The sequence below is a fragment of the Rhincodon typus genome, chromosome 15, assembly GCF_021869965.1.
Source record: "Rhincodon typus isolate 14 chromosome 15, sRhiTyp1.1, whole genome shotgun sequence".
Lineage (NCBI taxonomy): Eukaryota > Metazoa > Chordata > Chondrichthyes > Orectolobiformes > Rhincodontidae > Rhincodon > Rhincodon typus.
Genome location: NC_063346.1, coordinates 30,091,013 through 30,102,467, shown reverse-complemented (window position 1 = coordinate 30,102,467; position 11,455 = coordinate 30,091,013). Strand labels below are relative to the sequence as shown.

Sequence of the window (11,455 nt, the reverse complement as noted above, 5' to 3'; positions counted from 1 at the left end):
TTTTTCTCCACAGATGCTGCCAGGCCTGCTGAGCTTTTCCAGCAATTTCTGTTTTTTTCTTTCAGAATATTATTTGGATGGAAGGAGGCTGCAGAGTGTTGGGTACAGAAGAGTCTGGGTGTCCTTCCACATGAGTCACAAGGTAGGTACAGCAAGTGGTTAGGAAGACAAATGGAATGTTGACATTTATTGCAAGGAGTACAAAAGAACATGAAACAAAGAACAATACAGCACAGGAACAGGCCCTTCACCCCTCCAAGCCTGCACCGACACATTTTGCCTTTCCATACTGAAACTGTTTTCACTTACAGGATCCGTTATTTCCTTCCTATTCGCGTATTTGTCCATGTGTTTCTTGAATGCTGCTATTGTATCTGCTTCTTACACCACCACCTCTGGCAACGTGTTCCAGGCACTCGCCACCCTTTGTGAAAAACTTGCCTTGCGCATCTCGTTTAAACTCCCCCCACCCCACAAAAGCCTCGCACCTTGAACCTGTGGCCCCGAGTAATTGACCCCTCCAACCTGGGAAAAAGCCTCATGCTTTCCAGTCTATCCGTACCATTCACAATCTTACAAACTTCTATCAGGTCACCCTTTGACCTCTTGTGTTCCAGTGAAAACAAACCCAGTCTATCCAACCTCCCTTCATAGCTAAAATCCCCCATACCAGGCAACACTCTGGTAAACCTTTTATGTACCCTTTCTGAAGCATCCACATCCTTCTAGTAGTGTGGTGACCAAAACTCGACACAATATTCCAAGTGTGGCCTAACTAAAGTTCTCTAAAGCTGCAGCATAGCTTGTTTATCCTTATACTTGGTGTCCCTTCTACTGAAGACAAGCAAGCTATGGGCCTTTGTTACTACCTTATCTACCTGCGCTGCCATGTTCAGTGATCTGTGGACCTGCACACACAGATCCCTTTGCATATCAATACTCTTAAGTTTTCTGCCATTCACTGTATAATTTACACCAGTACTTGATCTTCCAAAATGCATCACCTCATATTTGTCCTGATTAAATTCCATCTGCCATTTTTCCGCCCATGCCTCCAACTGATCTATATTCTGCTGTACGCTCTGACAATCCTCCTCAATATCTGCAACTCCACCAATTTTTGTATTGTCTGCAAACTTACTAATTAGACCAGCTATGTTTTCCTCCCAAATCATTTATGTAGATCACGAACAGCAGAGGTCCCAGGACTGATCCCCGTGGAACATCACTAGTCACAACCCGCCATTCTGAAAAGCATCTTTCCACTGCTACCCTCTATCGCCTGTGACTAAGCCAGTTCTGTATCCATCTTGCCAGTTCACCCCGATACCATATGACTTCATTTTTTGTACCAGTCTGTCATGAGGGACCTTGTCAAAGTAGGGAAGTTTTGCTAAAACTGTAACGGCATTGGTCAGACCAAGTATTGTGTCCATTTTTTGTCTCCCTGTTTAAGGAAGCGTGTCCTTGTAATGGAGGTGATTCAAATAAGGTTCACCTAGGTTGAATCCTGCAGTGAAAGGATTGTGTCAGAAGGAAAGATTGAGCAGGTTGGCTGTGTACTTCTTGGAATTTCGAAGAATCAAAGATGATCTTATTGAAACGTGCAGTGTTTTGTGGGGGCTTGGCAGGTTGATCATGAGAGAATGTTTCCATTTGGTGGAGAATCTAGAACTAGGGTTCAAGTTCAAGGGACCTCCTGTTTAAGACTGGTGAAGAGAAATTTCTTCTTTCAAAAACTAAAGATTTTTTCCCCCTCAGAAAGCATTGAAGACTGGCTCAATGAATATATTCAGTGTAGAATTAAATAGATTTTGACCCACAAGGGAGGAAAGGGGTGTGGAGAGGGTGCAGGCAGGAAGGTGGAATTAAGGCCAGTTAGATCAGCCATGACGTTCTTGAATGGTAGAGCAAGTGTGAAGGACCAAATAGCCTACTCCTGCTCCTCTGACATACAATCTTATGATTCTAGCACTTTTGTGTGCTCTTCATAACAGCAAGTAAAATGGCCGTTGGCCCCTACACGTGCACAGATAGGGCTAATGGTGTCAACTGGCCTGATAATTTTTAGAATGCATCTGCACACAATTCTGCTATCATCCTTATGCCATGATTGTCAGCAGCACTTGTGCACATCATGTCAGTTTTTACAAGTGATGACCAATCAGCCTTGTTGCCTTGGCCACTTGCTGTGACACTCCCTGTAGCTCCGGGTGCTGATTCAGTCAGGGTTGTGGGCAGCAGAGTTGGTTGGTTCTTCATGCCATCTATTTTAATTTCTGTGTGGTGCTTTTCTTCCTCCTTGTTGACCATATAAATTAGCTATGTAACTCACTGCAGAGCCTCATTAAATGCTGTCTGTTACTTTTCTGTTAATTTCTGCAAACATTAGGAAGATTAATCTTCATTACGCTACCCAAATAACTTGGCGAAAACATCTTAGGGGCAGTAAAAATGGTCAGTTTCCCATTTCACTTGGAAAACTTTCACTTTAATACAGTCATTATTAAAAAAATTGTTGCTTTCTAATGACATTAGCTTTCTCATTGTGCTCTTCACACCACAAGTGACAAGAGTTTGCTGATATGTTTTCAGCAATGACACAGCCAAAAGCCTGGTATAACATTGCTCGTCTTATAATGTACTCTAATAAATTCTCCAAGAAAAAGGAGGGAAATCCATTTATTGAAATAAATTCTTAATATTATTCATCTGTACATACATGAAGTTATATTGTACATGGAAGTTGAGATTAAACTTTCCACTCTGTTTTAGATAAATTTCACACCTAATGTATTCCAGCTGTCTGATTTTACCTATTCTGTCAACTTGAGTAATAAAGAGAGTGGAATTATTAAAAATACATTGCAGCTACAATACATAAACATTAAAAATGAATATCGTTCCTTGTTTAGGACACGTCTGTAATTTATTCTTTTTTTCTTTATTTTCAGTGGTGGGCATTCACATTGATTATGATATCAACATTTCTTTTCTGCATTACCTGGCAGTTTAACCAATTTATTTTACTAATACAAGCCCTGGCCCTCTTTTCCATGGACTGTTTAGATATGGTGCCTGCATCAAAGGTAATACATGGTTTATACTGAACAATAAACATGATATGTGTGCATGTATGAGATGACATGAGAAATATAGCATAGGAGAGAAGACCCTAGGTTAATTCAATAAGCTGATTTAAGTGTTGGAGCATTAGGGTGGAAATTAACGCACAATGTGTGGAGACCAAAAGATAGTGTGAATCTATATTTTCAAAGGGGAGCCAGAAAGAAGATTTGATTAATTGTCGTCATGTGTACCCAAGTACAGTGAAAAGGAGGAAGAAGCTTTGTAAATAGAGGAAGGGACTTAGTCAGTTTGAGCAAAAACCGAAGTTGCTGGAAAGCTCAGCTGGTCAGGCATCATCCGTGAAGAAAAAAATCAGAGTTAACGTTTCGGGTCCGGTGACCTTTCCTCTGTGAATTCTAACATTTTGTTAGAAAAGAGTGCTTTTAATGAATGTGAAAAAAAATTTAAAGCATTGTTATTTTCTTTCAAAATCTTAATACAGTGTGCAAATATAGGCCACAATGCTCTGCGTTTCGCATGTCAAAAATTGTGACAAATTCTAATCGCCTGGTTCATTTTTTTTGCGTGTGTTCTGTTTTGAGAACAATTCATTGAATCATATTTCTTCTATTGCAGGTTACCTCACTATATTTTGTGCATATAGCTTCTTTGCTGCTTGTCTGGATCCTGCAGTTTAACAACTCCATGCTCCTTGGATCATTGGTTCTAAGTTTCATTCTGGCTGCATTAGTAGTGCGGCACTTGCAGGTGATAATAACATTAATAAATGCAAACTTAATTTCTAATAGTAATTACATTGGTTCTGAAATTCAGATGGAAAACATCCTAAATTATAAAGAATATATAGGGAGTAATTCATGATCTGTTGAAAACACTTGGAATTTTCTTCCATTTTAACCTTTGCCTGCATCTTGTGATGCAGGCAATGTCTTTAAACTGCTGCTGCCTGCTGTTTTTGAATTTAGTTGGTTGCAGCAAGCATTATTTACACTGGTCATTGGCTGCATGCATCTGCAAGGTGCCCGATATTATGTGTGGCTAGTGCTACTTTAAAGGTATCACTTAAAAGGGAGATGCATTGTGGCTGCAAGAAGTGGTGAATGCATTTTCAAGTGATTGTATGGTGTATAATGATCTGAACAACCGTCCAATGTAAGAGTGAATGAACTGGAAATGTTAATGGGAGAATTGGAAACAAGGAAAGAAAGGACAAGAGGATTTCTAAATATATGTTCAGGAGACATTGGAAACAGATATTTGTGGAGTTCAGTTCCATAACTCTTTCTTTACAAACTGAATGTAATACAGGAATAACTTTAATGACCTGACATGAGTATTGTAGTAAATTAATTGAATTAATGTTTATATGGCATTTTGTATCAACTGCACCACGAGCCTCATCCACTGATCCATTGTCTCTCTCTCCATCTACCACCGATTTTCTATCCACCAGTATTCAACTCTTCAATGTGCTTTGCTTCACCCTTACACATAGTACTGTTCAAGTAAATCAGAGTTTGCACATGCCGGCAGCTATTCAACCGTGACTGACATATCAGCCAAACTTTGCAGGCCATGCATTTCTTTTTCTTATGAGAAGTTGGTTACAGCAGGTAACAGAGAAGGATTGAAGGAAGACCAGTGCGTCTGCATATTTTAACACCATGAAGGAAACCATACTGGCCACCCTGAGAAGGACATCATTACGGTAATGTCATTTGGCAGGGCTGAAGGGATCTATGGTGAGGGCATCTGCATGTATAGCCCTCTTTTCTTTTTTCTCTTATATAAAAGTGGAATATGCTGAAATACTCAGTAGTTCAGAAAAGCATTTGTGAAGTGATAACTGACTTTTTTCTCTTGACTCAGTTATCCCTCAAGCACAACCTCCCAACACAGGAGCAGTGGATAGTGTAACTATGCACTTTCTCCTCTCCCTTCAACAGAACCCAACTTGCTGTTTTTCATTTTAGAAATTCAAGAACTGAAATTTTACCAGTCAGTGGAGAAAGAGGAAGAAGACAGTGAAGGTGAATTGGCAATGTCACTTGATTTTAAGGTCACAGCCACTAGCTCAAAAACTGATAACTATTTTTGAGACAGAGGCAAGGATAGTGGGGACGTGCCAACAAAGAAAACAAGAATTAGGCACGGGACTAGATCATTCGGCCCCTTGAGCCTGCTTGGCTAGTAAATAAGGTCACGTCTGATCTGATTCTCCCTTCAACACCTACTTTCTCCCCATAATCCTTGACTTTCAAAAAGCATTTGACAAAGTCCCATACAAGAGATTAATGTGCAAGATTAAAGCACATTGGTTTGGGGGAAGTGTATTAAGATGGATAGGAAACTGGTTGGCAGAGAGGAAACAAAGAGTAGGAATTACTGGGTCCTTTTCACATTAGCAGGCAGTAAAGGGATGCCACAGGGATCAGTGCTGGGACTCCAGCTATTTACAATATACATTAATGATTTGGTTGAGGGAACAAAATGTAACATCTCCAAATTAGCAGATGATACCAAGTTGGGTGGGAGGGTGAACTGTGATGATGCAGAGATCTCGACGGGTTGAGTGAGTGGGCAAATCAATAGCAGATGCAGTATAATTTGGATAAATGTGAGGTTATTCACTTTGGAAGCAAAAACAAGAAGGCAGATTACTATCTGAATGGCTGTAAATTGGGAGAGGGGAGTGTACAGTGGGACCTGGGCATCCTCGTGCACCAGTTGCTGAAGGTAAGCATGCAGGTGCAGCAGGCAGTAAAAAAAGCAAATGGTACGTTGGCCTTCATTGCGAAAGGTTTTGATTACAGGAGCAGGGATGTGTTGTTGCAGTTATGCAGAGGCTTAGTAAGACCACACCTGGAATATTGTCTGCAATTTTAGCATCCTTTTCTGAGGAAGGATCCCCTTGCTCTCAAGAGAGTGCAGCGAAGGTTTACCAGGCTGGTTCCAGGGATGGCAGGTCTGAAGTATGAGGAGAGATTGACTAGGTTGGGATTGATTTTGCCTGAGTTCAATTGAATGAGGGGGTGGATCTCATGGAAACTTATAAAATTCTAACAGGACTGGACAAGGTAGATGCAGGGACGATGTTCCCGATGATGGGTGTGTCCAGAACCAGGGGTCACCATATGAGGATTCGGGGTAGATGATTTAGGACAGAGATGAGGAGACATTTCTTTACCCAAAGAGTGGTGAGCCAGTGGAATTTATTACAGGATGTAGTTGATGCCAAAACATTGAATGTATTCAAGAGGCGACTAGATATAGCACTTGGGGCAAATGGGATCAAAGGTTATGGAGAGAAAGCAGGATTAGGCTATTGAGTTGGATGATCAGCCATGATCATGAAAAATGGCGGAGCAAGTTTGAAGGGCCGAATGGCCGCCTCCTGCTCCTATCTTCTATGTTTCTCCCTTGTCAAATAAAACTCCAGACATGGGTATACAAAAGCCATGAATATGGGGAGAGGATAGGTCAGATGCAAATTAGCTGAAGAGAAATGTTACATACTGGTTCTGCTGCACACAAGTTAAATGAGGAATTTAGTAGGCCAGGATACAAAAGAAAGCAGATAGGTGCACCCAACTAAATGCTTGCAGCACTGGAAAGCCTGCAGTCAATGACAAGGAGCATGGAGGAATTCAACACCATCTTGTCAAAGAAGTTGAAGCTCATCCTTTCTCACATGGAATATGTGGGCACTTCATCAGCATCTGTGGAACCCATTGTGATTTTGCATCTATTGACTGATGCCACAGCTTTCATTGCAGTCTGAACAGCTTCCATCAATAGTCTGAGTGGCATAGTGGAAGCTTGGATTACTGACGCCATGACTCAGAATACCGCTGTTCAAAGAAGTATCCAAGTCATCACAGCAGTATTTAGCAACTTGTTCGCTAGATTTTTTTCTGTGAGTTGTGAGTCTTCAGAACTCTGCTTTGATCACTGTTTAGGAAGAGAGTCCTTGAATATTTTTAAGGCAGAGTTAGTCAGATCCTTGTTAAGCAAAAAGGTGAAAAGTTATCAAGGGTACATAGGAGGCAGAATTGAGGTTATAGACAGAACAGCCATGATCTCCTTGAACGGCAGTGTAGGTTCAAGGGCCCGCATGGCCTACTCCTGCCCCTAACTCATACATTCATCTTCTTTGATTGCTAAGGTGCCCTCCAAAAAAAAGTGGCAGCTACTCCATACAGCATGAGCCAGCAATCCTGTCTCAGGATTGATGGCATTCATTCTCCGATTCCTCACATTCCACCAGCACCCTTGTTGTTGGCTGGCTGCCTGTCAACTCGAATTAAGATGCTGCATCCTGAAATTCAGTACTTCGAGTTATTCCACCAACGCCACCTGCAGTCTTCTGAATTGGAAATCGGCGGCTTCTCGCCACCAAAAGCTGCAGCTATTGGGAGTTCTCACGAAGCACAAGGAGATTTGGAAAATGAACATTCGGGAAATATGAGAGTTTTGAGTTTTTTTTGTATACGTTATGCCATCTGGTTCACTAATATCCTTTTAAGGAACAAAATCTGCGATCCTTGGCTCTTCTGGTCAATTTGTGCCTCCAAATCAAATGCGATGTAATTGGCTCTTAACTACTCTCTGAAAAGGCCTAGCGAATGACTCATTTCAAGGGCAATATGGAATAGTTAACATATGCTGGCTTGGCTTTTGCCGCCCATATCCCAGGAAAGAATAACAAAGAAAAATGTCTGACAGCAGCCAGATTTTTGCCTTGGCAGGAGGAGATGAGGTTTGAGGGTTTCATACACTTCTGGGCTTCCTTTACTGAGAAATATTCCCCACAGCCTGATCTGCAATATCAGGATATTATTAGCAGTGAAAAACATATTAAGTTGCTTCACATTTATGCACAGAAAGAGTCTTGGTCATGACTGGGCTCTTCCAGTGATATCTGTTGACACGGTCGTCATCATGAGAGGTCAGTGCATTCTCATATTTTCGCAAGTCCAGATTTTTAAAATTATTTCTCAGCAAACAAAAGAGCCTTCAATTCCACTGCTGGTTTGCTGGAGGCTTCTTCAACCCAAATTTGTACGGCTAGAGACATTTACAATCCCATCTTGTTGCCAGTTGTGATATATTTGGAGAACAGATTGCGCATGCTACATGGAAACTCAAACACCTAACGAGTTTATTCTGGATTCAATGGAACATAACACAAATGGCCACAAGAGGATGCTATTTCACTGATGTGTTCCATCCTTAACTAAAGAGAGTGAGAGTGCAAGAACTCAGTTTTTCATGACGTGAGAAAAGTAGAAGAAATGTTCAACTTTTTAAGAAATATTGGACCTTCATGGAAATAATTTTGATATGCATCAAAATATGTCAATGTGGTACAATATTAAAGCAAATCAGAATGATTTTGAAATTTGGTATTGTCAAACCACAGCATTATGAGTTCGAGTATTATATTTGAAGTCATTTTTATGGGAATGAAGAATGTAATATTGCTATCTTTCTTTTTTTTAGAGGAATTTAAAATCTGGCAGTTTTATTGCAAGAGTTTTGAAGTTATTGCTGCATTTAATTGTAGTATTCAGCTTAACAGTCCTAACAAATAATGCAACTAAGGTATGTAAATAGTTATTGAAAGTCTTTTTGTGAAACTTTGAGGAAACTCCAAAACAAGTTGCTTACAGATGAAATTTTTTTGGCAGATGCAAAATACTGTAGATTCTGGAAATCTGAAACAAAGAGAATGCTGGAGAAACTCGCATCTTTGGAGATAGAAACGAGTTAACGTTTCAAGTTCAGTATGACTTCTTTAGACCAATGCTTCAATAAGGCACAACTTGAGGAACAACTCTTTACTTTCCACTTTACAACCTCTAGACCTCAGTGTTGAATTCCAGAATTTTAGAAAGTGACCACATTCTGTTCTCAGAGATAATAAGAACTGCCGATGCTGGAGTCAGAGATAACACCGTGTGGAGCTGGATGAACACAGCAGGTCAGGCAGCGTCAGAGGAGCAGGAAAGTTGACATTTCGGGTCGGGACCCTTCTTTCTGATTTCTGATGAAGGGTCCGGACCCGAAACGTCAACTTGCCTGCTCCTCTGATGCTGACTGGCCTGCTGTGTTCCTCCAGCTCCACACTGTATTATCCAACATTTTGTTCTCCATTTTTTCTCTCCCGCTGTCTCTCTCTCTTTCCCTCTCGCCTTCTTTTTTACTTTGCTGTTAGTAGAAAGGACCCGTCCTCTCCCTTTTCACACCTACTTTACACCGTTTTACGTTTCTTTTCCTCTTTCACCATCATTAACAACATTTTGTCTTTTGCAGTGGACCTGTACAGCACCTGTCCCTTGGTGCTTCTCTGCCTCAATCAAAAGTGTATATAAAAGAAAATCTTTTCAGTTCTGAGGAGGACTCATACTGGACTTGAAACATTAACCCTGTTTCTCTCTCCACTGATGCTGAGTTTCTCCAACATTTTCTGGGTTTTTAATTTTTTTGGTGATGTGAAGTAACATGCATCTTCCTCCGTCCTCCCTGGACTGACCTATCCCCTCCCTAACTCTCCACCTACACTCACCTTTACTGGCTCCATCCCCGCCTCTTTGAAGTCTGTCTCCTCTCCACCTATCTTCTCCTTTTCTCCATCTTCTATCCGCCTCCCCCTGTCTCCCTATTTATTTCAGAACCCCTTTCCCCTCCCCCATTTCTGAAGAAAGGTCTAGGCCCGAAACGTCAGCTTTCCTGCTCCTCTGATGCTGCTTGGCCTGCTGTGTTCATCCAGCTCTACACCTTGTTATCTCAGATTCTGCAGTATCTGCAGCTCCTACTATCTCATCTTCCTCTTCATGAACTTTTCATTAATCAAAATAAAATAGTTTCTGGTTTCACTGTGTATTTACATAGTCCATTTGACCCAACTAGCTTGTGTGGATAATTATGCTGTATTTAAACCTTTGTCAACTATACATGTTTTTGGTGGAAATACTAGATAGATAACACATTCACAGACATCAAAACAGCTTATAGTCATAGAACTGTACAGTGTAGAAACAGATGGTCCAACTCGTTCATGCTGACCAGATATCCTAAATTAATCTAGTTCCATTTGCCAGGATTTGGCCCATATCCCTCTAAATCCTTCCTATTCATTTACCCATCCAGATGCCTTTCAAATGTTGTAATCGTACCAGCGTCCATCACTTCCTCTGGCAGCTTATTCCATATATGCACCACCCTCTGCGTGAAAAAGTTATATTTGCTGTGACTAACAAATCTTACCAGGCGCTTATACTACTACTTTGTCCAGAATTCATTATGCACAAATCAGTAACTTAGTCCATGAATCCACAATTTTAAAATCTATTGTAATAATTAGTGAATTATTTACATTATTCTATCCCTTTTCAGTTCTTCAAGCCTTGTGTCATTTGTTAATTATTTACATCCTAAGATTGTGGTTGGTAACTTGCGAAAGAATAACCCACGACAGAAGCAGTATTGAATGGAAACAGTTTAACGGTGTTGCTGTTATGATCTCAACAGTGTGTTCCTTTTTCTTTCAGAAAATTCTAGGGCTTGAATCTGATGAACATATTTTTAAATTCCTTAAAGCAAAGTTTGGATTTGGGGCAACAAGGTAAAAGTTCAATTTTTATTGTAGCACACAAATATCAATCTATTTTATTACATTTCATAAGCTGTACAGGTAACTACAGCTGTAATCATTTGTCCTCTTACCCCTGACATCAAAACTGAGGTGAATAATTATTTATAGTATTTATGCATAGTTATACAACAAGTTATTGTACCAAGATAAAACAGTTGGCTTCCTTCTGTGGTGTAAGAATAATTCTACCCATCACATTTGTGCTAGCTTTTTGAAAGACCCATGCAATTCACTTCCACATCCTAGCTTTATCCCCATAATCCTGAACAACAATCCTCTTCAAATTCATGCCCAATTGCCTTTTGAAAGTTTCTTTGGAACCTGATTCCACCAGTGTTTTTCAAAGTGATATGTGGTCGTCATAATCATCTGAGTAGTTCATTGGCTATACGGAAATCCAGTAGTTTTAAAAAGGCACAATATAAATGCTATCCTTATATTATTTTCTATTTCCAAGGCCAAGTATCTTGTACTTTAACAAGAGCTTTGACAGGGTTCCGCATGATAGACTGGTTAGTAAAGTTGGACCACATGGGATCCAGGGAGAGCTAGCCAATTGGATACAAAATTGGCTTGACGGTAGGAGATAGGGGATGGTGCTAGAGAGTTGTTGTTCAGACCGGAGGCCTGTGACCAGCAGTGTGCCACAAGTATTGGTGTTGGGTCCATTTGTTTGTCATTTACCTGAATGATTTGGATGAGCATATA

At 40.5% G+C, this 11,455-nt stretch overlaps 1 protein-coding gene across 1 annotated transcript in view; it reads left to right on the top strand.

Annotated features, from left to right (window-relative positions):
- The window catches only part of dpy19l3 (dpy-19 like C-mannosyltransferase 3), a 66,852-nt gene that overhangs the window by 31,398 nt on the left and 23,999 nt on the right, over positions 1-11,455 (top strand). Inside the window, exons 7-10 of the mRNA XM_048605980.1 lie at positions 2,955-3,089; positions 3,706-3,837; positions 8,593-8,694; positions 10,644-10,717. Of these exons, the coding sequence (XP_048461937.1) occupies positions 2,955-3,089; positions 3,706-3,837; positions 8,593-8,694; positions 10,644-10,717 (443 nt within the window). The remainder of the gene's footprint in view (positions 1-2,954; positions 3,090-3,705; positions 3,838-8,592; positions 8,695-10,643; positions 10,718-11,455) is intronic.